This window comes from Dipodomys merriami, unplaced genomic scaffold (assembly GCF_024711535.1).
Source record: "Dipodomys merriami isolate MVZ:Mamm:240054 unplaced genomic scaffold, mDipMer1.0.p SCAF_8, whole genome shotgun sequence".
Lineage (NCBI taxonomy): Eukaryota > Metazoa > Chordata > Mammalia > Rodentia > Heteromyidae > Dipodomys > Dipodomys merriami.
Window position 1 is genome coordinate 19,191,997 of NW_027206401.1, and position 23,870 is coordinate 19,215,866.

At 42.9% G+C, this 23,870-nt stretch overlaps 1 protein-coding gene across 6 annotated transcripts in view; it reads right to left on the minus strand.

The window, feature by feature from the left end:
* Positions 1-23,870, minus strand: part of Ect2l (epithelial cell transforming 2 like) — a 61,274-nt gene that overhangs the window by 15,937 nt on the left and 21,467 nt on the right. For 4 of the 6 annotated variants that reach the window (XM_070010503.1, XM_070010505.1, XM_070010502.1 and 1 more), the window contains exons 4-13: positions 21,054-21,216; positions 16,718-16,970; positions 15,711-15,879; positions 14,669-14,807; positions 12,873-13,041; positions 11,423-11,551; positions 8,657-8,749; positions 5,898-6,080; positions 2,343-2,446; positions 775-900 (exon numbers count right to left, since the gene is read on the minus strand). In XM_070010503.1, the coding sequence (XP_069866604.1) occupies positions 775-900; positions 2,343-2,446; positions 5,898-6,080; positions 8,657-8,749; positions 11,423-11,551; positions 12,873-13,041; positions 14,669-14,807; positions 15,711-15,879; positions 16,718-16,970; positions 21,054-21,216 (1,528 nt within the window). Of the gene's footprint in view, positions 1-774; positions 901-2,342; positions 2,447-5,897; positions 6,081-8,656; positions 8,750-11,422; positions 11,552-12,872; positions 13,042-14,668; positions 14,808-15,710; positions 15,880-16,717; positions 16,971-20,960; positions 21,024-21,053; positions 21,217-23,870 lie in introns of those variants that run through there. The other 2 variants (XM_070010508.1, XM_070010506.1) reach the window with 2 other exon arrangements.

Here is a 23,870-nt window from a genome sequence, read left to right on the forward strand (position 1 = left end):
AAATGACAGCACACTCTCTGCTTTTTGAATGTAGGCATTCTGACTCTAGCCGACAGCTGACTCTTCATTTGCCTTCTTGTCTGAAGAACTAACTTCAAGCCTACGTACTTTTGTTTATAAATTTGAATCTCAACTAAGAAAGAATGGACCATCCTTAGTGTTATGGGCAAAAAGGGTGAGGATCGCTGGGAGCCGGTGGCTCACACCTGTAATCCTAGATACTCAGAAGGCTGAATCTGAAGATCGAGGTTCAAAGCCAGCCCAAGCAGAAAAGTCCCCGTGTGACTCTTATCTCTAATTAACCACTCAAAAACTGGAAGTAGAGCTGTGGCTCAAAGTGGTAGAGCGCTTGCCTTGAGCAAAAGAGCTCAGGGACAGTGCTCAGGCCCTGAGTTCAACCCCCACAACCAACCAAAAAAAAAAGAGTGGGGTGGGAGGGACGAATCTCCTGAACTGCAAGTGAATAAAACTGGGATTTTCCCCCCTCAAGTTTCCCAGGACTCAGGTGAATAATTGGCAAAGCAAAAACCCAAATCTAACTCCAACCCCCATGACAGAACAGTTACCCAAGCAGATACAGTAGGCTTGTGCTTTGAAGCCGCTAAAATCTCACATTATGATGTCTACCATAAAACACCTTTTCAAAGAACAGTTGGTAGAAATGAAGACAGAGGAGAAATGACCAGTGTCAAGGTTCCCAGGAGTAGAGTCACGCAACAACTTTGCCACACGAGGTCCCAGGGAAGCAGTGTCTAAAGGCAGATGCCCCGTTACCTTCCCCAATGAGCCGAAGGTCTCTTCAGGGTCACATTCCATCAGAGTAACATTTCCCTCAGAGTTGCTGCTCTTCTTACTACATTTCTTCAGCAGAAAATGTGATAAAAATTCCAAAGGTTTGTCCTGAAAAGTGATACCCCACCCCCCAAAAAAAGTAATCCTCTTTTAAAAAGACATTTGGAATGCAGGTCTTCAAAAAGCACAGTATAAAGAGAACAGTTTTCAGCTTAGTTCTAATTAAACTGCCTAATTCATTTACATGGAACCACGCTAGAGTCAGCTTAATCCCTTAGTCTGGTCACCCTGCTTTAGCTTGGTTCTGTTTCTTTTTCCTTTTTGTAGTCTTGTGGAAGAGTCTCAAGAACATGACCCCCGACACACAGGAGGAACGTAGACCCAAAGGACCGGGAAGCAGAAAGCAGGCCTGGAATCAAAGAGTCAGCAGCAGAACAGCCAGCAAGCCCACCGGGAGCTTCCCTGCTTTGCTCCTCCCTCAGAATACAGGTTTAAGCACATCGAACTTACATCAAGGCTGGGAATGTGACTCAGTGGTAGAGTGCTTGCCTAGCGTGCATGAGGCCCTGGGTTCCATTATATCAATCAATGTCCTTCCTCTACCAAGCAAGGGTAGCCATTCTTTGGGGTTTGGGAGAGAGTGCAGGATCTCTCCAGGCCTCAGCGTCATCTCTGACCATCCCTGCTCATTTTACCAGTGAAGCTCAGCAGGGTTTTTCTTGCTGATCGGGTTTCCTAGGCATTGGACACTAAGTCCAGAGACAAACCACAGTTGACTGCAACTAGGCAATGTGGGCGGAGAGTGTTAAATTCTCTCACCAAGGAGGCTTCACCATAGTGGAAGACAAGAACTTGAGAATCTTTCTTGGAAAAACTTAAGGCTTGGTCCAGCATTGAGAGAGCAACATCATCCATGTTCCAGTTCCTGTCTCGTTTCTGACTCTCCCCAAGTTCCCCCCAAAGATGGAGCCGCAGGCTTTATTGCCTGTAGCCTGACTGTCGCCCTAGGGCGAGGAGAGGTCTGGGACCAAAGGCTCCTGGTTTCCTGAAATGTGACTGACTTTTCCTGGAGAACACCCACAATTTGTGGTGAATAACTGTTTCTTTATGCCTCAGCCCACCTGACCCCAACAAATGGCTAGCTTTTTTCTGTTCTTTGTTCTTTCTCTCTTCTAGTTAACTTTTCCTTCATCATTTTGGAAGTGGCTCACACATTTTTTACTTTTTCCTTCCTTATACTAATAATTATTCTCCTTGATAATGCTTGTGTAAATTATCAGGCCAGGGATGTGTTTGTGGAGCAGTCAATGCTGACTGAAATTAAACACAAGGCAAAAAACCCTCCAATGTTAGAAACTTTAACACAGAAGATTTTTCTGCTTGTCTGTTTTATGTACTTAATACAATCTTGAGCACAGAGTCTCTCTTATGAAGTGATGTAATTTCGCTACATGCTTGTGCCTCTAAAGAAGTAAAGTACTACAATAAGATAAAATACAAACTAAGAACTGACTAACATGCTAGAGCTTCTCTAGCAATGAAACACTTACAGAATCCGCCTTTGACAGCTCCACCAATCCGTCTGCCAGAACTTGTGCAGTTTCTTGGATATTCAAAATATGGGCCAAATTCATCGTGTCAAACAGAAATTGCCCTGTAAATATAAGGTCACATGACCCATAATTAATTTATGGAAGAAATATGATTTAAAAAATGAAAGCAACTTGATCATCACAGCTACTCATATTTATCTCAATAAATATGAGTAAACGTATTAGACCATGAAGAGTTCTGTATGGTAAAATATAAAATGGCAACAACGAGTTAAATGTGTAAAAAAAAAAAATGTGTAGCATTCAATAGTACCCACCAGGAAAAATACACTGAATAAGCCGGGCGCTGGTGGCTCACGCCTGTAATCCTAGCTACTCAGGAGGCTGAGATCTGAGGATCACGGTTCAAAGCCAGCCCGGGCAGTAAAGACTGTGAGACTCCTATCTCCAATAAACCACCAGAAAACCGGAAGTGGCGCTGTAGCTCAAATGGCAGAGCGCTAGCCTTGAGCTGAAGAGCTGAAGGACAGTGCCCAGGCCCAGAGTTCAAGCCCCACGACTGACAAAAAAAAAAAAAAAAATACACTGAATAGAATAAAATCTATAAATGGAGCAGGGAGCCGGTGGCTCACATCTGTAATCCTAGCTACTCATGGTTCAAAGCCAGCCTGGGCAGGAAAGTCCATGAGACTCTTATCTCCTATAAACCACTAGAAAACCGGAAGTGGTGCTGTGGCTCAAGCGGTAGAGCGCTCGCCTTGAGCTGAAGAGTGCAAGGACAGCGCCCAAGCCGAGTTCAAGCCCCATGACTGACAAAAAAAAAAAATCTATAAATGGAACAAAGTGAGCATATGGAAAGAAACCTCATAAGCTCAAATGTTATATTCACAACCCATCCAAAACTCCTACATACTGTCTTAATCTTACTGCTCAAAGTAGAAGTATTTTATGTCCACAGGAATAGTATACAAATAGACATCTTTTGATTTTTTTTTTTTTGGCCAGTACAGGGGCTTGAACTCAGGACCTGGGCACTGTCCTTGAGCTTCTTTTGCTCAAGGCTTGCACTCTACCACTTGAGCTACAGTGCTACTTCCAGCTTTTTCTGTTTATGAGGTACTGAGGAATAGAACCCAAGGCTTCATGCGTGCTGGGCAAGCATTCTACCACTAAGCCGTATTCCCAGACCCCTTGATTTTCTTTTTTTGGGGATGGGGGGGTGGGGGTGGTCTGGTCGTGGGGCCTGAACTCTGGACCTGGGCGCTGTCCCTCAGCTCTTCAGCTCAAGCTACCACTTGAGCTATAGCACCACTTCCGGCTTTTTTTTCTACTTATGTGGTGCTGAGGAATCTAACCCAGGGCCTCAGGCATGCAAGGGAAGCGCCCTACCACTGAGCTACCTTCCCAGCCCTCCCCTTGATTTTCTTAACATTTCAAAGAGCATACTTTAATTTGAAAACAAGTTGTTGTTTTTTTCCCCACTGATTCTTCAGTGACTATATATATCATCAAAAATCTACTTTTCTCTAGCCCTAAATAGCTGTGAAATAACCCTGAGAGAAATTCCCTGGTTTATGGCTTAATAATTATTTTAAAATATTGGTTGGACATCTACAAAATATGGTAGAATAGGTAGAACAAAGAAATAAAAGGAAGCTAGCCTAGTGGCTGACACCTATAACCCAACTTCTTTGGAAGCAGAAACTGGAAAGATTTTGGTTCAAGGCTAGCCTGGGCAAAAAGTTAGCAAAATTCCTTCTCAATAAACAAGCTAGAGCTGCGTGCCAGTGACTCACACCTATAATCCCAGCTACTCAGGAGGCTGAGATGTGAGAATCACAGTTCAAAGCCAGTCTGGGCAAGAAAGCTGATGCTCCAAGTGGCAGAGCACTAGCCTTGAATGAAAAAGCTCAGGGATAGTTTCCAAGCATGGTTACTACATGCCTGTGGTACCAGGTACCACAATTCTAGACTAGCCCCAGGCAAAAGTTCAAGACCCTGTCTGAAAAATAATCAAAGCAAAAAAAAGTTTGGTGTTGTGGCTCAAGTAGTAGAACATGTGCCTAGCAAGTACAAAGCTCTGAGTTCAAATGCTACTATTCTCCTCATTTTCTCCAGAGAAAGAAAGAAGTAGGAAGAAAGGAAAGAAGAAAGAAAGGGCTAGTAAATGCAAGGTCATGAGTTCAAACATCATCAGAAAAAGAAAGAAAAGAAAAGGTAAAGATTAGGAAAGAGGAGGAGAATGATAAAGGGGTAACATTATCAAGATGCACTGTAATCAGAACCGCTTGTTGAATTGGAACCTTTTTGTACAATTACTTAAAAGTTTAAAAAATACAAATAAGAGAAAAGAAGGAACAGAAAAAGGAGGAAAGGAAAAGAAAAGAAAAATGTATGGAAGATCATAGTTTGAGGCCACTCTTAACCAAAGAAGTTCACAAGCCTCCATTTCAACCAGCAGCTGGGTGTGGTGTCATGTAGCTGGCATCCCATGATTCAGAACAGGAGGACTGCAGTTCAGGCCAGCCTGGACATAAGCCATATGCCATTGTAAACCACCAGTGGCCCATGCCTGCAATCCTAGCTACTCAGGAGGCTGAGATTCAAGGGTCATGGTTGGAAGTTAGACTGGACAAGAAAGTCCATGAAACTCTTACCTCCAATAAGCTACTCAGAAAAGGCCAAAAGTGGAGCTGTGGCTCAAGTGGTAGAGCACTAGCCTAAAACAAAAGAAGGTCAGTGATAGGCTCAGGCTCAAGGACTGGCAGAAGAAGAAGAAAGAAGAAGAAAGAAGGGCTGGGAAGGTGGCTCAGTGGTAGAGTGCTTGCCTTGCATGTATGAGGCCCTGGGTTCGATTCCTCAGCACCACATACGCAGAAAAAAAAAAGTCTAAAAGAAGAAGGAAGAAGAAGAAGAAAGAAGAAGAAGGAGGAGGAGGAAAGAAGTTGCAGCAGCAGCAGCAGTTACCAAGAAACTCCAGGTACCTAAAGAAGAGTGCAAAATCAACCTGAATATTCTTTATATTATTATTTGTTATATTATTCTTTATTTTTATTTAGTATTTTTTATATCATTTTATTGATCTTTTTTTTTTTTTTGTCGGTCATGGGGCTTGAACTCTGGGCCTGGGCACTGTCCCTGAGCTCTTCAGCTCAAAGCAAGTACTCTACCACTTGAGCCATAGCACCACTTCTGGTTTTCTGGTGGTTACGTATCATGGACTTTTCTGCCCAGGCTGGCTTTGAACCTCGATCTTCAGATCTCAGCTTCCTGAGTATCAGCTAGGATTACAGGTGTGAACTACTAGCGCCCACCTCTTGAATCATGATCTTCAGATCTCAGCCTCCTGAGAAGCTAGGATTACAGGCATGCATTATTTGTACGCAACTAGCTTCAGGATTTTGAACACAAATTTGTTCTTGGTATTTGTTGCGTTTTAAAGAAAATAGAAAAACTAAGGAGACAAATTTCCTAAAGTTCTGTAAGTTACATTTTATTTGCATACTCCTAATCTTGCATACGCCAACCTGCAGAAGTGCCCAGAGTCCTTACCTACCATCCTGCCGCTGATACTCTTCTGCAGGTCCTTGAAGAGAGGATTTAACTCTTTTCTCACTGATTTCAAGGTGTCTTCCAGGGAGTCTGAGAGGTTGGACCATGTCTGAAGCTTGGATTCATTGAAGTAGATGGTAGGAGGAAGTTGTAGCCACTCCAGTCCCAGCCAGTCACTGAAAACTGACAGTGATTACTGAAGACTTGAGCTCAGCTGGGAAAATTCGATTTCTTGTTTAAAGTATGACAGACTCAATGGTCTTTAGGCCAGGTGGATTTTATTTTCTCCTTTGAAGAATAAGACAAGCAGGCCCTGGTGGCTTATGCTTGTAAGTCTTGTGACTACAAGAAGGCTGAGATCTAAGGATCAGAGATCAAAGCCAGCCTGGGCAGAAAGGTCCATGAGACTCTTATCTCCAATTAACCAGCAAAAAGTGAAACTGTGGTTTGAGTGGTAAAACATTAGCCTTGAGTGAAAAAGCTAAGGATAGCACCTAGGCCCTGAGTCAGACCCCAATGCTAACACATACACACACACTCATACAAACACACACACAATCATACAAACATACACACACAAAGGCTAAAATGAACAACCATAGTCTACTTTTGAGGGTAAAATAAGAAACTCTAAAAGGACACAATGAATAATTTCTTATGCCTGCCTTTTCTTTGATAGACAAGGCTGACATATTCTATTTGAAATAAAAAAAATAACTGCTGTCTTGTGCTTTGGGAATCACAGTGGTCTTCTTAGTAAGAATATAGTATATTCTCTTTTCATTCTAAAGATGAAAATCCAACTTCTCCTTTCCCATTTCCTCACTATGCCATCCAAAGTCTACCCTATGGTTGCCAACCTTGTGTTTTTCTGAAACTAGGTCAAACTGCTGTCTTTCTCTGCAAATATTTCTACCCAGCTGTGGTACATAGCTAAGAGATTTTCTGTTCTTGAAAAGCAATTACTGCATGAAGTGACAAGTTTCTTTTTTCTTTTCTGTCTTGAATGGATAGAAAGACATGTTTGCTTTATTTTCCTGCTCTTGCTTAGCATTCTCTGCTTGGGCCACACTTCCATTTCTGACTTTTATTTTCTGGATAGTTGGAGATAAGAGTCTCTGGATTTGTTTCCTTTGGATTTGTTTCCTTGGGCTGGCTTCAAGCTGGGTTCCTCAGGTCTCAGCTTCCTGAGTAGCTAGGATTACAGGTACTGTCATTTGGCCTTCCTGTTTTATTAAAGAGCCCCGTGTGCGAGCATTTGGCAATTATCTAAACCAAAATAAACAAATGATTTCAGCTTCAAAACAGCTTCAAGTCACTGAGCTTTTTGTCATTCCTACATGGAATCCTTCCCATGACTTTCACAATCATGCCAGCTTTCCCCAGTCCTGGAAGGTAGCAAACCAAAGCTTTTGTTTCCTCCTCCTCCTCCTCTTCTTCCTCCTCCTCCTCCTCCTCTTCCTCTTCCTCTTCCTCTTCCTCTTCCTCTTCTTTCTTCTTCTTTCAACTTGGGGCTTGAACTCAGGGCCTGGGCACTGTCCTTGAGCTTTGTTGCTCAAAACTAGCTTTTTTCTTTCTTTTTTTTTTTTTTTTTTTTGGTCCCGTTGTGGGCCTGAACTCTGGGCCTGGGCGCTGTCCCTCAGCTCTTCAGCTCAAGCCTAGCGCTCTACCACTTGAGCCACAGCGCCACTTCCGGCTTTTTTCTTTTTTGCTTATGTGGTGCTGGGGAATCGAACCCAGGGCCTCATGCATGAGAGGCAAGCGCTCTACCACTGAGCCACCTTCCCAGCCCAAACTAGCTTTCTACCACTTGAGCCACAACTCCATTTATGGATTTTGATGGTTAATTGGAGATAAGAGTCTCACGGACCTTCCTGCCTGGACTGGCTTTGAACAACAATCCTCACATCTTAGCCTCCTGAATCGCTAGGATTACAGGTTTGAACCACTGGCGCCCAGCAAGAACCAGTGCTTTCCATTGTTTCTACATTTGTCTAGGTCTCATTTGGTAAGAGGCAAAGGCATGTTGGAGAGGGAAATCATAGGGTCACTACAGCAAAGCTATGTGGCTCTCCCGTGACCAGCCAATGGCATGCTTCCCAATATTTGCAGGCTTAACGTCTCAAAGTAAGCTTGTTTTCAATTATTTCTTCTCTTCTATTTCCCTTTCAGAGAAGGAGTAGGATCTAAGCAAGTGTCTCCTCATCTCTTTCTTGCTGCAATCCATGTCCCCAGATAAAGTCATTTTGATTTTATATTACCAGGGAAAACCATACTTCATACTTACTATTTCTCTAGATCAACCACTGTATATCTTTGCTTAACTCTTTTTTTTTTTTTTTTTTTGTCGATTGTGGGGCCTGAGCTCTGGGTCTAGACACTGTCCCTCAGCTCTTCAGCTCAAGGTTAGCACCCTACCACTTGAGCCACAGTGCCTCTTCTGGCTTTTTCTGCTTATGGGGTGCTGAGGAATCAAACCCAGGGCCTCATGCATGCAAGGCAAGCACTGAGCCACCTTCCCAGCCCATATCTTTGCTTAACTCTTAAAGATGATGTTTTCAACAAGGTTTTGGTAAATGATGCTTTAGAGGAAAATAAATCATCTTCTAGACAAAGCGAGTCAATGATGTGAAGGTGCTGCATTCTTTCTGAGAAGGCAGCGTTATGAGCCGCACTGCCCTTCAGTGACGCTGGGCTTGGCGTGTGTTACTGCACACAAAGGGTAGTGTTGTCCCCCTCTCCCCACCCCAAACACTTACTGTGTTGGTAAGAACCAGTCGCAATCCCAGTGGGAGCAGTAAAGAATGTGCCAGTTAGTTGCGACAGCTGAGAAAGAACTTCTATGCCTTCCTCTATGCAGAGAAAAATACTTGCATTAGTACAATAGGTCTCTCTAGGTACAGTTAAATATTACTTACAAACAATAACGTCCTGGCACAAAAAAAAAAAAGCCAGTAGCAGTTTTTACCTTCCATTCAATTCCTCGATCAGCATTGAAAACACAGCTAAAAAGCTGGGCCCTGGTGGCTCACACCTGTAATCTTAGCAAAGCTACTTGGGAGGCTGAGATCTAAGGATTGAGGTTCAAAGCCAGCATAGGCAGGAAAGTCCATGAGACAATTATCTCCAATTAAGCCCCAGAAAACCAGAAATGGCACTGTGGCTCAAAGTGGTAGAGTGCTAGCCTTGAACAAAAAATCTCAGGAACAATGCCCAGGCCCTGAGTTCAAGCCCTACAATCAACAAAAACAAATAAACAAAACCCACTAAATCCAGAAACTGAAGAATTGGATTTAGCAGAACTAAACAATAGGTTGAGAAAAGATGGCATAGAGTTAGAACTAGTGTTTTTGTTTTTCAAATGTGGAATATTTATTTAGCCCAAAGACAATTATGTCTACTTTCTTTTCTTTCTTTTCTTTTTCTTTTTTTGTTTTTGTTTTGTCGGTCATGGGGCCTGAACTCTGGGCCTGGGTGCTGTCCCTCAGCTCTTCAGCTCAAAGTTAGCACTCTACCACTTGAACTACAGCGCTACTTCTGGCTTTTTCTGCTTATGTGGTACTAAGAAATGGAACCCAGGGCCTTATGCATATGAGGCAAACACTCTACCACTGAGCCACCTTCCCAGCCCCAATTATGTCTATTTTCTAAAATAGTTTGACTCAAAGGAGAATTTTCATTGTCAGAAGACAGAGGTAAAATGGTTAAACACAGGATGGCTTCCAATGGCTGAAATTTAGTGTGACATCAGTTTTACCACCTCTTTGATGACACAACATAGATTGGACTATAAAATTCAATGTGTCGATTGAATTACTTGGGCTGACTAGTGTAGTGAGTAATGTAGTGAGTAATGTATTTCAGTTCTTTGTGGTCACTGAATAAATGCTTTGAACTGCTTGGAACCAGAAGGTAGAGTCGGAAAGTTTTGAATATCTCTCACTGGGTGTCTGGTGTTTTTATTGATGGTGAAATCAAGAGAGTCCATTCGCTGTGGTAAGAACAGTCTTTAAAAGAAAAGATGTTGGAAAAATTAGATATCCATATGTTAAACATTGAATATCATATACATGGGTTCCTGGAAGAATGGATAGTAAGAATCAAGAATCATTCTGTTTGCTGGTTTTTTTGGGGGGGTTGTTTTGTTTTTTTGGCCAGTCTTAGGGCTTGAACTTCTTTTGCTCAAGGCTAGCACTCTACCAGTTGCCACTTCTGGTTTTTTCTGCTTATGTGGTACAGAGGAAGAGAACCCAGGGCTTCATGCATGCTAGGCAAGCATTCTACCACTAAGCCACCTTCCCAGCACCACTTATGGGAGCTGAGGGACAGTGCCCAGGCCCAGAGTTCAGGCCCACAACCGACAAAAAACCCCCAAAAAACAACAAAAAAAAGAATTGTTCTGGTAAAATGACATAAATTGTGAATATAGATTAATTAATTAAAATTAATAATAGATTCCACAGTGAATTTGACTTGATGTTTCTGCAGTTTCCTCTCCTGCGTGAAGTCGGCTCTGTGCGGCAGCGGCAGCCACAGGCAGCCTTGGTGATCATCATCCATGCTTGCCTTCACTCAGCTCTTCACTGGCTTGTTGCTTTTGATTATTTTATTTTCTTGGTGCCAGTCCTGGGCCTTGAACTCAGGGCCTGAGTGCTGTCCCTGAGCTTCTTTTGCTGGAGGCTCACACTTTATGATTTAAGCCACAGCTCCACTTCTAGATTTTAGTAGTTTATTGGAGAATATGTCTCACAGATGTTTCTGGCTGGGCTGGCTTCAAACTTGTGATCCTCAGATCTCAGCCTCCTGAGTAGCTAGAATTACAGGTATGTGCCACTTGGCTTTTCCACTGATTTTTTTTTTCAATTGTGGGGTCTGAACTCTGGGCCTGGGCGCTGTCCCTCAGCTCTTCAGCTCAAGGCTAGTGCTCTACCACTTAAGCCATAGCACCACTTCCAGCTTTTACTGCTTATGTAGTGCTGAGGAATTGAACCCAAGACCTCATGCATATAAGGCAAGCACTCTACCACTGAGCCACCTTCCCAGTCCCCTCCACTGATTTCAATATTATTGAAGTACCAAAATATTCGCAAGTCCTTAAGGCCTAGAGGTGACTTTCCATGAGGAATCGGAGGCCCACAAACCCGCCTAACGGACAAGTACTGGCCTTGTGTCACCAAGTTCCTGCTCACCCAGGGTCAAGACACCACGGAAGCAGTTTCCTCACACTGATGCACAGCCAGCTCCCCGACACTATGCAGTCCGGTTTTAATCGTGTTCTTTCATCATACACAGAAATAATGTCAGTGATTCTCACCACTAGTGACTCTGTTCCTGCAGAAATCATTTCCTCTGGGCACTATCCCTCATCCCCCTTTCCCACAAAAAGTGGCCATGCGAGGTATAAACTGGCAAAGGGAGAACGAGTAAGCCATGAGGAATCCTGAGACCCAGATGCATTTCACACCATCACCAAACATCACCATGATGTGGGCGTGGCCCGCCCCCATCCTGTGCCCGGAGCTGACCAGATGCGCCAAGTGGCACAAAGATGTCTACGTGTCCTCCTTCTTCCTCAGTGGCCACATAGCTCCCTAATTTCTCCCAGAAGTCTCTCACTTCAGGCTTCAGTAAATTTTTAATAGCAATTTTATAACCTGAGGGGAGGGAAGACAAAAACATCATAGTCAGTTTCAACATTATTATGAACGGAACCATACCAACATCAACCACCCTCCCATAAGACGCCGTGTGCCAGGCTGGGTCGCTAAGGTGAGGAGGACGCCGCAGCCACTGACTCCTCCATCTCTCTGGGTTATTGGCATACAGTGTTCTTGGGCAGAGAATACAACATTTCCGCCTGCACCATACAGCAGAGGAGTCCCCAGAGATTCACCTTATGAGGTTTAATAATGCTACATAACAACTAGCACTTTTCTATCTGTTTAACATATCTCTCTGTTTCTCTCTCTCTCCTCTCTCCTCTCTCTCTTCTCTTTCTCTCCTCTCTTCTCTCTCTCCTTTCTTCTCTCTCTCTCCTCTCTCTCCTCTCTCTCTCTCTCTCTCTCTCTCTCTCTCTCTCTCTCTCTCTCTCTCTCTCTCTCTCTCTCTCTCTCTCTCTCTCCCTGCCAGTCCTGGGCTTAAACTTGGGGCCTGGACACTGTCCTTGAGCTTCTTTTGCTCAAGGCTAACACTCTACCCCTTGAGCCACAGCGCTACTTCCAACTTTTTCTGTTTCTATGGTACTGAGGACTCCAACCCAAGGCTTCATGCATGCTAGGCAAGCGCTCTACCACTAAGCCACATTCCCAGCCCTTTTATCTCTTTTTATCTAATTAATATTACTTAATAATGGTTGAACTGGGTGCCGGTAGCTTGCACATATAATCCCAGCTACTCAGGAAGCTGAGATCTGAGGATTGAGGTTCAAAGTCAGCCCAAGCAGGAAAATCAGTGAGAATTTATCTCCAATTAACCACCAGAAAACTGAATTTGGCGCTGTGATTCAAACTGGCAGAGCACTAGCCTTGAGTGAAAAAGCTCAGGAACAGTGCCCAGGCCCTGAGTTCAAGTCCCATGACCGCCAAAAAAAAAAAAAAAAGATTGAGAGTAATTTTCAAGTTGTGTTTTTAATCATAGCTTTAAATTTTTTTATCATGCAAATTATTCTATTGATGGGGTTGAGAAGGTGGCTCAGTGGTAGAATGCTAGCCTTGCATGCATGAGGCCCTGGGTTCGATTCCTCAGCACCACATAAGCAGAAAAAGTCAGAAGTGGCACTGTGACTCAAGTGGTAGAGCACTAGCCTTGAGCTGTGGAGATGAGGGACAGTGCCCAGACTCAGAGTTCAAGCCCATGACAGATTAAAAAAAAGAAAAAAGAAAAAGAAAATTATTCATAAAGCCAAAGCCAACACTCCTTACAAAATCAGCACCAAATAAACAAGTCAGTAGTGTTCTTTGCCAATGGCCAGCCTACCTTTGAGTAAGTTGATTCCTCTGCTGTCTCCATCACTAAATATCCCAACACTGTGTGCCTTCTGGCCATGCAGAGCTCTGTCTACAAGACAAAGCAGGCTCTCCAAGGTCATGCCGCTGTGTTCGTACACCACAGCAACGGCCCCTGCCTTAGTACTGTCCACCACCATCTGCAAAACAAAGCGCCAACTCTGGGAATCATACCCACCATTTGAACATCTTTGTTAATGAAAGAAACTCAGGAGATATAGAATATGCTGTCATTTCTAGAGACATTGAGCTTTCTCCTTATTGGTTTCTCCTTAAATTATTTTATTTTTTACCTAGTCATAAGAGGAGAAAGTTCAGTTAAGTTTTAACTCCATCATCCACAGATAAATAGTGTTAATGGTTTAGATTATTTTCCTCTAGGCATCTTATCTTTGTATACACTATGCACAGAGACATATACAAAACAAAAAAATTCTATCATAGATTTTCTAAGTTGATTTAAAATCTGATCATGTAATATTAATATTACATAGTAATATTAAATATTAATAGTAATATTAAAATATATAACCTCATCATATAATGACCAAATTTTAATGTAATGGCATCTTCCTTAAATAGATCACAAAATGGAACTACTAACATTCTTGAGAGCTGGTGGTTACATGATATTATTAAACACTTTGGGAATTCTAAAAAAAATTGAAACTATTTTTTGTTTGAGCAACGACCTTATAGCCTAGTTCAGCCTTGAACTCACAATCTTCCTGCCAAAGCCTCAGGAGGTACTGGGATTACAGATGTGCATTACCATACTGCTTCCTCCTTCTCTTCCTCCTCTTCCTCCTCCTCTTCTTCCTCTTCCTCCTCCTCCTCCTTTTCTTGTTTTGTTTTTGCCAGCCCTGGGGCTTGAACTCAGGGCCTGGGCACTGTCCTTGACCTTCTTTTGATCAAGGTAGCACCACTTGAGCCACAGTGCCACTTCTGGGTTTTTCTGTTTATGTGGTACTGAGGATTGAACCCAGCACTTCATATATGGTAGGCAAGGACTCTACCACTAAGCCACATTCCCAGCTCCTCTTTTCCTGTTAGACATGATCCCATAAAATAATTCTCAGTAAGTGTACTTGCACACTAGGTATGCAGTTTATGCCTCTAGTCTTGCAAAATACACTGATTATAGTTTTCTTTTCTTTTTTTTTTTTTTTTTAAGGTCCGGTCGTGGGGCCTGAACTCTGGGCCCGGGCGCTGTCCCTCAGCTCTTCAGCTCAAGGCTAGCCCTCTACCACTTGAGCCACAGCGCCACTTCCGGCTTTTTGCTTTTTGCTTTATGTGGTGCTGAGGAATCGAACCCAGGGCCTCAGGCATGCAAGGCAAGCGTTCTACCACTGAGCCACCTTCCCAGCCCACTGATTATAGTTTTCTTGATGGCTTCTAATATTTTCAGTAGATGAATTGCTTTCGTTCTTTCTTTTTTTTTAATTAGTCCTGGGGCTTGACCTCAGGGTCTGGGCTCTGTCCCTGAGCTTCTTTGTGCTCAAGGCTAGCGCTCTACCACTTGAGCCACAGTGTCACTTCTAACTTTTTCTGAGTAGTTTATTGGAGATAAGAGTGCCATGGGCTTTCCTGCCTGGACTGGCTTTGAACCATGATCCTCAGATCTCAGCCTACTGAGTAGCTAGGATTACAGGCGTAAGCCACTGTCACCAGGCTTTGAAATGAATCATTTCCATACACAAAAGACATATCCTCTAATGTAGATGAAAAATCCACTCCAAAAGGGCTAGCCAGTAACACAGTGTGTACCTCATATGCAGGAATCCGAGATGATATTAGTATGACATGCAGCTGAGAAGTATGTGAAGTGTTATCCTCATTTTCATAAACTCCATGCAGTGTTTTCTTTGGTAATAGAGGATAGGAATGGCTTCCAGAAACATTGCTTCTGTAGGGAGCAAAGGAGTGTCAGCGAGGTTCTCATTTCCTGCTAACTTTCACTAGTAAGCACCCACATCCTCCAGATGCCAGCCATACTGAGCAAGGCTTTGGCGTCTTAGGCTCTCCCTGCAGTTTGGAGAAATAAAGCCACATCTACCCTGTAGATCTCTCCCCTTCCATATAAAGGGGGTGGGAAGGATCTCCTGGAATTTACTTAGCAAAATTAATGTTAGTATATACACAGGAAGTCTTTGTTCACTGATCAAGCCAGAATTTCCCTGACTCAGATAATAAAAGAGAATTATATTTGAATATACAAATATAAATAGGAGCTATGTTTGGATCTGTTTTGATACTGCTTGACTCTGAAGTGACTCCTAAAGTCTCATAAGTTAAAGGCTTAGTCCTCAGCCTGGCAGTACTGGGAGATGGTGGAAGGCAGTTGTACAATTGGGTGTTTAGTGCTCCCATCATGATATTCTGCCCCGCCACAGGCCCAAAGCCCTGGGCCAAATGGCCATGGACTGAGGCCTCTGAAACCATGCTCCTTCTAAACTGGTCTATCCCAGGTTAGAGCAGGAAAATTAACACAGTTACCATTTGGATGCTCTTATTCCATAAGGATGGCTTCTGGAAAATATTATCTTTGTTCCAATAACTTCAAACAGAAAACATACTCCCTAAGGTAGTCTGTTTGCAGGGCTAAAAAGATATTAAATGGAGGTTGAAATGTCACTTGTTTTTTCTCTTCAGAAAGTGTTTTCAATAGTGCTATTCTTGAAAATGAACTATTTCTTAGACTTGAAACCACACAATTATACAAGCTCCTTACTGCTAGCCAAACTATTCCAGAATGGGGTCTTGGTAACACCAGGTACTCTAGAGCTCCAAAAGGTGGAAGTTTACTCACCGCTTGGGCAAAGCGTCTAAGGATGCCAAAACGAGCTGTTTCTCCAGAGCTTCACAAAGTCCCTCTCGCTCCTGCCCGACCTGGGAGGGCTGTGGCTGGTGGCTGAAGCTCACCAGCCTGGAGCAGCACGCCCCACTCCCCCAAGGGGGACGAGCTTTGAATAACTGCTCTGAAAAACAAACATTAGCTTCTCCCAGCCATGCCAACATAGATAAAAGCATCAGAAATCAAGCTGAGACAATGTTCCATTGACAATAATTAGAGCCACTTTTATACTCTTGGTTAGTGTTTTGTCCCTCAAAAACACTGTCCACTAGGGCAGGGAGATGACAGTCATTTAAGGCCAAGAAACAAAGAACAAGCAACTCTTCCATGGGGCCCATTCATGCCTCAGCTTCTTAACCATTTCTGCCCTTCTTGGCTCCAGGTTAATGTCTCATCGGGAGAGCTCAAATCTGCTTATTGCTTACTTTTACACACTGTGCACACTAGAAGGCTTGGTGTGCACCATTCCTTGTCCTCACTTTCTTCTTGTTCTTTTTCAAAAAATGCCATTGCTCCTTCATCGATTCCTCTTGTCATGATTCCCTTCCCACCAATCTCGGGCTGTCTGTTCTGCGCCCATGTCATACCTTTTGCGTGGATTTCGCTTTTGGTAACACTGGGGTTGGTACTCAGTTTGTACACTTGCCGGGCAAGTGCTCTACCACAGGAGCAACCCCTTAGTCCTGTTTAGACTTTCCTCCTTCTGCTTTGGTCTTCCAAACCCAGGAGGAACTGGGACTGATGTCGGTCGCATATATCTCATCTGACACCTTTGTAGTTATTATAAATAGCTTAAAATATAACAATAAAGAAAAACAGAAGTAGCCACGAGCAGGTTTTAAAGCAAGCCGAACGTGTCATCTGTCCCATGGTGACATGGCACCACATTGGAATTTGTGTGGAAATCCATTTATTTTTTACAAAATACTTGGGAAACAATAAAGTCTTTAAATGTTACTTACTCTTATGTAGTGCAATTTTCTCCCAGATAATTTTCCTTAGGTACTTTTCTCTTCGCCTCTCCTGAAGCTCCTCATCCTCTGTTTTGGGTTCATTTAGTGTCCCATACACAGCAGTGGCTTCCCTGGGGGTTAGCCAGTCCAGATTGGATACACAAGCAATATAATGGCGCTTCCAAGCACCATACTCATTATCTGTTGGAGTATAGGGCAGAAACCATCCGAATCTAACACATTTGGGCATCCACAAGCAATCCTGCAGGAAACAAACAAGAAGGAGATGAGTTGACACTTTTTTTTAAAGGATAATTTTCTAGCAATAACTTTTTCAGGTACATATTTGTTACATTATATTTCTGAGATAAGCTGGGAGCTAGTGGCTCACACCTGTAATGCTAGCTTCTCAAGAGGCTGAGATCTGAGGATCATGGTTCAAAGCCAGCCCAGGAAGGAAAGTCTGTGAGACTCTGATCTCCAATTAACAATCAGAAAACCTAAAGTGGCACCGTGGCTGAAAGTGGTAGAGCACTAGCCTTGAATGAGAGTTCAGGGACAGTGCCCAGGCCCTGAGTTCAAGTCCCACAACCCCCCCCCCAAAAAAACAGATTTCTGGGGTAATTTACATCTAAACTTTGAGAAATACGAACTTTATTTTACTCTATAGGAACACTGTTCCTTGATAAATCCATCCATACATACATATACATATATATATATATATATATATATATATATATATATATATATATACACATATGATAGTCATCTTTGTAACACTTACCCATGTTCCCTTAGCATCTGGTTACTTTTACCCTATATTATGAGAACTCAGCTTTTAACACTGGTATGATAGTTTGTTTCAGAACAAGAATTTTTACTGAGCCTATTCTATCACCAATAGGCTACTATGCTGACATAAGAAAATAGTAATTTCGTGGGGGTTTTTGTTTGTTTCTTGGTTTTGAGGGGTTTGTTTTGTTTGTTTGTTTGTTTGTCAGTCATGGGGCCTGAACTCTGGCCCTGGGCGCTTTCCCTCAGCTCTTCATCTCAAGGCTGAAGAGCTTCTTGAGCCACAGCGCCACTTCCAGCCTTTTCTGCCTACGTGGAATCGAACCCAGGACCTCGTGCATGCAAGGCAAACACTCTATCACTATGCCACTTTCCCAGCTCCTGAAAATAGTCATTTCATGTGGTTCTATCTAATCAGGTATCTAGACAAAGCATCATAAATACTTTTTGAAGCTATGTGCTGATGGCTCATGCCTGTAATTCTAGCTACACAGGAGGCTGAGGATTGAAGTTCAAAGCCAGCCCAGGCTGGAAACTGTGTGACTCTTATCTCCAATTAACCATCAGAAAACCAGAAGTGGCACTGTGGCTCAAATGGTAATGTGCTTGCCTTGAGCTGAAGAGCAAAGGGACAGTGCACAGGCCCAGAGTTCAGGCCCACGATCAACAACAACAACAAAAAAGATCTCAGAGTAAAGGGAAAACTAGAGATAGCCTGATCTTACTTTTGCCTCAGAGTATTTATCAATTGCACAATAGAGCTTCGTAGAATGAGAAGCTGAGTAGAAGATTAGAGCAGATAAACTTGGAAGCACCAAAGACTTTCAGGGATTCTCATATATGGTAAAAGGACCACCAACTGAGATTCGAGACCAAGTAAAGGAGATCCTTTCCAGGAAGAATGACAGAAAATTACACAAACTATCCTAAGGACTGAAGCCAGCTTTGGAATAGCTCTTTCTCATTCAATTTACGTGGTCTGTTCCTAGCCAAACCAAATGCCAGAAGCTAAGTAAGCTCTCTCTAGAGGCAGATAGCACCATCCAAAATACTCAAGTGCTATGGGTGTTTTATACACGTATCTGGTAGTCAACCAAAAACAACAAGAACACACAATTAAAAAAAGAATTTTTTTGTTTCTTCTTTTGTTTTTTAGTAACCATATAGAAACCCTTAAGAAACAGACAAATGTAATTTTGAGACATAAACTTAAATCAACATAAAAGTATGTATGTATGTATAATTTATTTGCCTAAAAATATAAATGGCCAAGTGAAAATTTTGGCAAAAGAATCAATTAATGATCTAGAACTTAAAACAAAAATGGAAATTTAAAATTCAGTGAGTTTTACAAAAGATGAGGCTCAAGCTAAAGAAGTCATTAGTAAACTGAAAGATAGATAAAAAGAAAATCCAGATTTAAATACTGAAAGCCAAGAGAATGGGGGAAAAAGGCATGTAAGAGTACATGGAACACAATGGGCCAAAATGAATCATGTAAGTATTGGAATATCAGGAGAAAAAAGGCATAGAGTAGAAGCTATACACGAATAGATAACATCTCAAAATTTCCCAAAGTTGATGAAAGACATTGGTGCTGTGGCTCAAGTGGTAGAGTGGTAGCCTTGATCAAAAGAAAGCTCAGGGATGGTGTCCAGGCCCTGAATTTAAACCCAGGACCAAGACTGGCAAAAAAAACCCAAAAAAACAAAACCTTGAGGCCACCTTGAGCTACAATAGTGAGACCTCCATCTCAACAAAACAAAGAGCAAAGTACAAGATAGGATAAATATAGATGTATAATACACCTATATTCCTAAGTACATAATAATAAAATTGCTAAAAACAAAAGACAGAAAAAGTCTGAAAATGCAGCTAGAGATAAGACATACTGCCTTTAAAATTATGGAAAAATAATGGAAGCCAGTAGACAGTGAAATATTTTCAAAGTTTTTAAACTAACTTCAAACCTACAATTCAAACTCACCAGATGCCGGTGGCTCATGCCTATAATCCTAACTACTCAGAAGGCTGAGATCTGAGTGAAGATCATGATTTGAAGTCAGCTTAGGCAGAAAAGTTCATGAGACTCTAATCTCCTATTGACTAACCAACCAAATAACCAATCAACCAACAAACAAACAACAAAAAAAAAACCATGAGTGAAGCTATGGATCAAGTAATAGAGTACTAGCCTTGAACACAAAAACTCAGGGACAGCACCTAGGCCTTGAGTTCAAGCTTCAGTTTCAGCATAAAAAAGAAAACAAAGAAAGAAAAATAAAAAGTATAGTTATATATAAATATAGTTATGTGGACTATGTAAGAGTAATAGGGTTTTTTTTGTTTTTTTGGGGGGGAGGGGAGGGTTCCAGTCGTGGGGCCTGAACTCTGGGCTTGGGCACTGTCCCTCAGCTCTTCAGCTCAAGGCTAGCATCTACCACTTGAGCCACAGCGCCACTTCTGGCTTTTTTTCTTTTGCTTATGTGGTGCTGAGGAATCGATCCCAGGGCCTCAGGCATGCAAGGCAAGCACTCTACCACTGAGCCACCTTCCCAGCCCCGTAAAACAGTAATGGTTTTATGAGGAATATCTGTGTATTTTACATTTTTGTATATTTACACATATATGTACATATGTGTAGATACATACATATATATACATATTTCTGCCTACAATTGGCTATCTGTATCCAAGGGAATTAGGTATTATAAGTAATCTAGAGATAATTTAAATTTACAGGAAAGTTCAAAATGTACATGATTCTCTGGAAAGATGATATTACTTTATATAACAGACTTGGACAGCTGTGGATTTAGGCATCTACAAAGGGAGTAGAGTGGACTCAAATCAGACCCTGTATGTCCTCAAGGGCAGCATTTATCACACACACACACAATCACACACACACACAATCACACACACACACAATCACACACACACAATCACACACACACACAATCACACACACACAATCACACACACACACAATCACACACACACACACAATCACATACTCAAACATTTGCCAACAAAAGCACAGAAACTGAGCAGAGGCTAAGTGGAGTTGAAGGGTTATAAACTCCTCGCATTGTCTTGGAAGTGGCAAGATATTGAATATTTTGAAATTAAAAAAAAATTTCTGCACAGCCAGGCATTGGTGGCTCATGCCTGTAATCCTACCTACTCAGGAGGCTGAGACCTGAGGATCCCAGTTCAAAGCCAGACCAGGAATGTCCATCAACCACCAGAAAACCGGAATTGGTGCTGTGCGTCAAGTGGTAGATCACTGGCCTTGAGCTGAAGAGCTGAGGGACAGCACTCAGGCCCAGAGTTCAAGCCCCACAGCCTAATTAATTAATTAATTAATTAATTCTGCATTATTGGAATAGTAAATATCTCCTTAGGTACACTATAAATTATATTCACTTGTCTCCTTCCTCTTATGGGTACGTACGCTAACCACACTTTGGGCACCCTCAGCATTGTCTTCGAGGAAGATGGATTACAGTTGTATTTGTACTATCATTAGAAGTGGCAGACAGTAAACCTGTTCCGTTAGAAACTTCCAGGGCCAGCTGACTTGAGCAGCTGTACACAAGTCTTTCGGGTTCAGAAAGGAAAAGATGTACAGAGCAAGGCGGCGCGGGAGCACGGTACAGAAGTCCACTCTCGCCACTTGCTTCCTTTCTGCAAACCAGTCTTGCACAAACCTAAAGGGAAAGATATAAAGTTTAGTTCAAAGCACCAACATGTGACATTAATTAAAAAGCCAGTAGAAATATCGGTCATTGTTCTTTCTCCAATGTTCTACCTGTAAACATAACTAAATCAAGGGTTGCCAACATCAATCAAGGATAGATTGCTTGGTTGGACTATTTTGGTGCCAATTATCTGTTCAGAACCAAGCCACCAGATTGTTAGTTATATGTATATAATAACTGCTAGATCAAGAAGATTGGAGGGCTGGGAAGGTGGCTCAGTGGTAGAGCACTTGCCTTGCATGCATGAGGCCCGGGGTTCAATTGCTCAGCACCACATAAGCAAAAAGAAAAAAGCCGGAAGTGGCGCTGAGGCTGAAGTGGTAGAGCGCTAGCCTTGAGCTGAAGAGCTGAGGGACAGCGCCCAGGCCCAGAGTTCAGGCCCCATGACCAGACCGAAGAAGACGAAGAAGACGAAGAAGAAGATGAGGAAGAAGACGAAGAAGAAGAAGGAAGAAGGAAGAAGAAGACGAAGAAGAAGAAGACGAAGAAGACGAAGAAGACGAAGAAGACGAAGAAGACGAAGAAGAAGAAGAAGAAGAAGAAGAAGAAGAAGAAGAAGAAGAAGAAGAAGAAGAAGAAGAAGAAGAAGAAGAGGAAGAAGAAGAAGAAGAAGCAGCTGAGTACAGTGGCTCACCTCTATAATCCTAGCTACTCAGGAAGCTGAGATCTGAGGATCACAGTTTAAAGTCAGGGAAGTCCATGAGACTCTTATCCCAATTATCCTGCAAAAACCTGAAGTGGTTCAAGTTGGAAAGTGCCAGTTAACCACCAGAAAACTGCAAGAGGAGCTGTGGCTCAGTGTGGTAGAGCCTTGAATATAAAAAGCTAAGGGACAGGGCTGGGAAGGTGGCTCAGTGGTAGAGCACTTGCCTTGCATGCTTGAGGCCCTGGGTTCAATTCCTCAGCACCACATAAGAAAAAAGAAAAAAGCCGGAAGTGGTGCTGTGGCTCAAGTGGTAGAGCACTAGCCTTGAGCTGAAGAGCTGAGGGACAGCGCCCAGGCCCAGAGTACAGGCCCCACGACCGGCCCCCCCCCCCAAAAAAAAAAAAGAAAAGAAAAAGCTAAGGGACAGTGACTATAGGCCATGAGTTCAAACCTTTGGCTTTTTGTGCTTCTAAGCTCACTCAGACTCTCTCTCTCTCTCTCTCTCTCTCTCTCTCTCTCTCTCTCTCTCTCTCTCTCTCACACACACACACACACACACACACACACACATATACACATACACACACAGAGAAATAGAAGAAGAAAAAGGAGGAGAAAGAAAAGGGAGAAGAGAAGAAGGGAAAGAAGAAGAGAAGGAGAAAGAAGAGGAAAAGGAGGAAAGTTGGAAATAATCCAGACAGTGATAAATCCAGCTTTTCCTTGGAAAAGTTCAGTGAAATTGCAGATAACTGTGAGCAGTTTCACAGCAGATTGGATTTTGCCTCAGTTCTGTTAAGTGAGAACCCAACACAATTCATTTCCCTTAGGCCTCGGGAACTATGGAACTTTCTCCCAGTGCTAAGTGACTACTGCTGTCCAGTGTGACTGCGTCCTATGGACACAGATGAACTCACTGAAAGAAAAGTCTCACCTAAACAAATCTTATCCTGAAATGGTTCTTTCATCCCTCCTCCTCCTCCTCCTCCTCCTCCTCCTCCTCCTCCTCCTCCTCCTCCTCCTCCTCCTCCTCCTCCTCCTCCTCCTCCTCCTCCTCCTCCTCCTCCTCCTCCTCCTCCTCCTCCTCCTCCTCCTCCTCTTGCCAGTTCTGGGGCTTGAATTTAGGGCCTGGGCACTGTCCCTGAGCTTTTGCTCAAGGCTAGCACTCTACCACATGAGCCACAGCTCCACTTCTGCCTCTTTTTTTGTAAATAAGGGGCGTCACACATGCTAGGCAAGCACTCTACCACTAAGTCACATTCCCAGCCCGGTGGGTCTTCTTTCACATGAATTTCTACTGAGAAATAAAAGTGGCATCTCTAAGGATGAGGAGACCTTCACCACCTTCATGAATGGGCTGCTGAGCATCCAACAGGCCCAGAGATGGCCTTCACCACTAATTTCCCTAACCTGTGACTGAGACGGGAGCCTCACCTACAAGACTCAAATCCCCCAAACAGTAGAGTTCACTGGTGAAACAGTCCTCAGCAAGAGGAACATTTTAATCCAGCAAAATGGTGAAAAAAGAAACAAAATCTACTCTTCCTTCACAGTAAGCAGAGAACTGAATGAGCTCTGTGTGTGTATCTGTGTGTCTGTGTGTGCATGCCTGTCCTGAGACTTGAATTCCAGGCCTGTCTGTTGTCCCTATGCTCTCGAGCTTAAGGTTAGCTTCCTCCCAGTGAACAACAGCTCCACTAGTACCTTTTGTTTTGGTAAATCATTGGAGATAAGATAGTAAGAGTCTCTCACCTCAGGCTCTCAAGGCTCCAACCTGTAATCCTAGCTAATCAGGAGGCTGAAATTTGAGGATTGTAGTTTGAAGCTAGCCCAGGCAGGAAAAGTCTCTGAGACTCATATCTACTCAGAAAACTACTCAGAAAAGGCCAGAAGTGGTGCTGTGACTCAAGTGGTAGAGTGCTAGCCTTGAGTAAAAGAAGCTCAGGGACAGTGCCCAGGC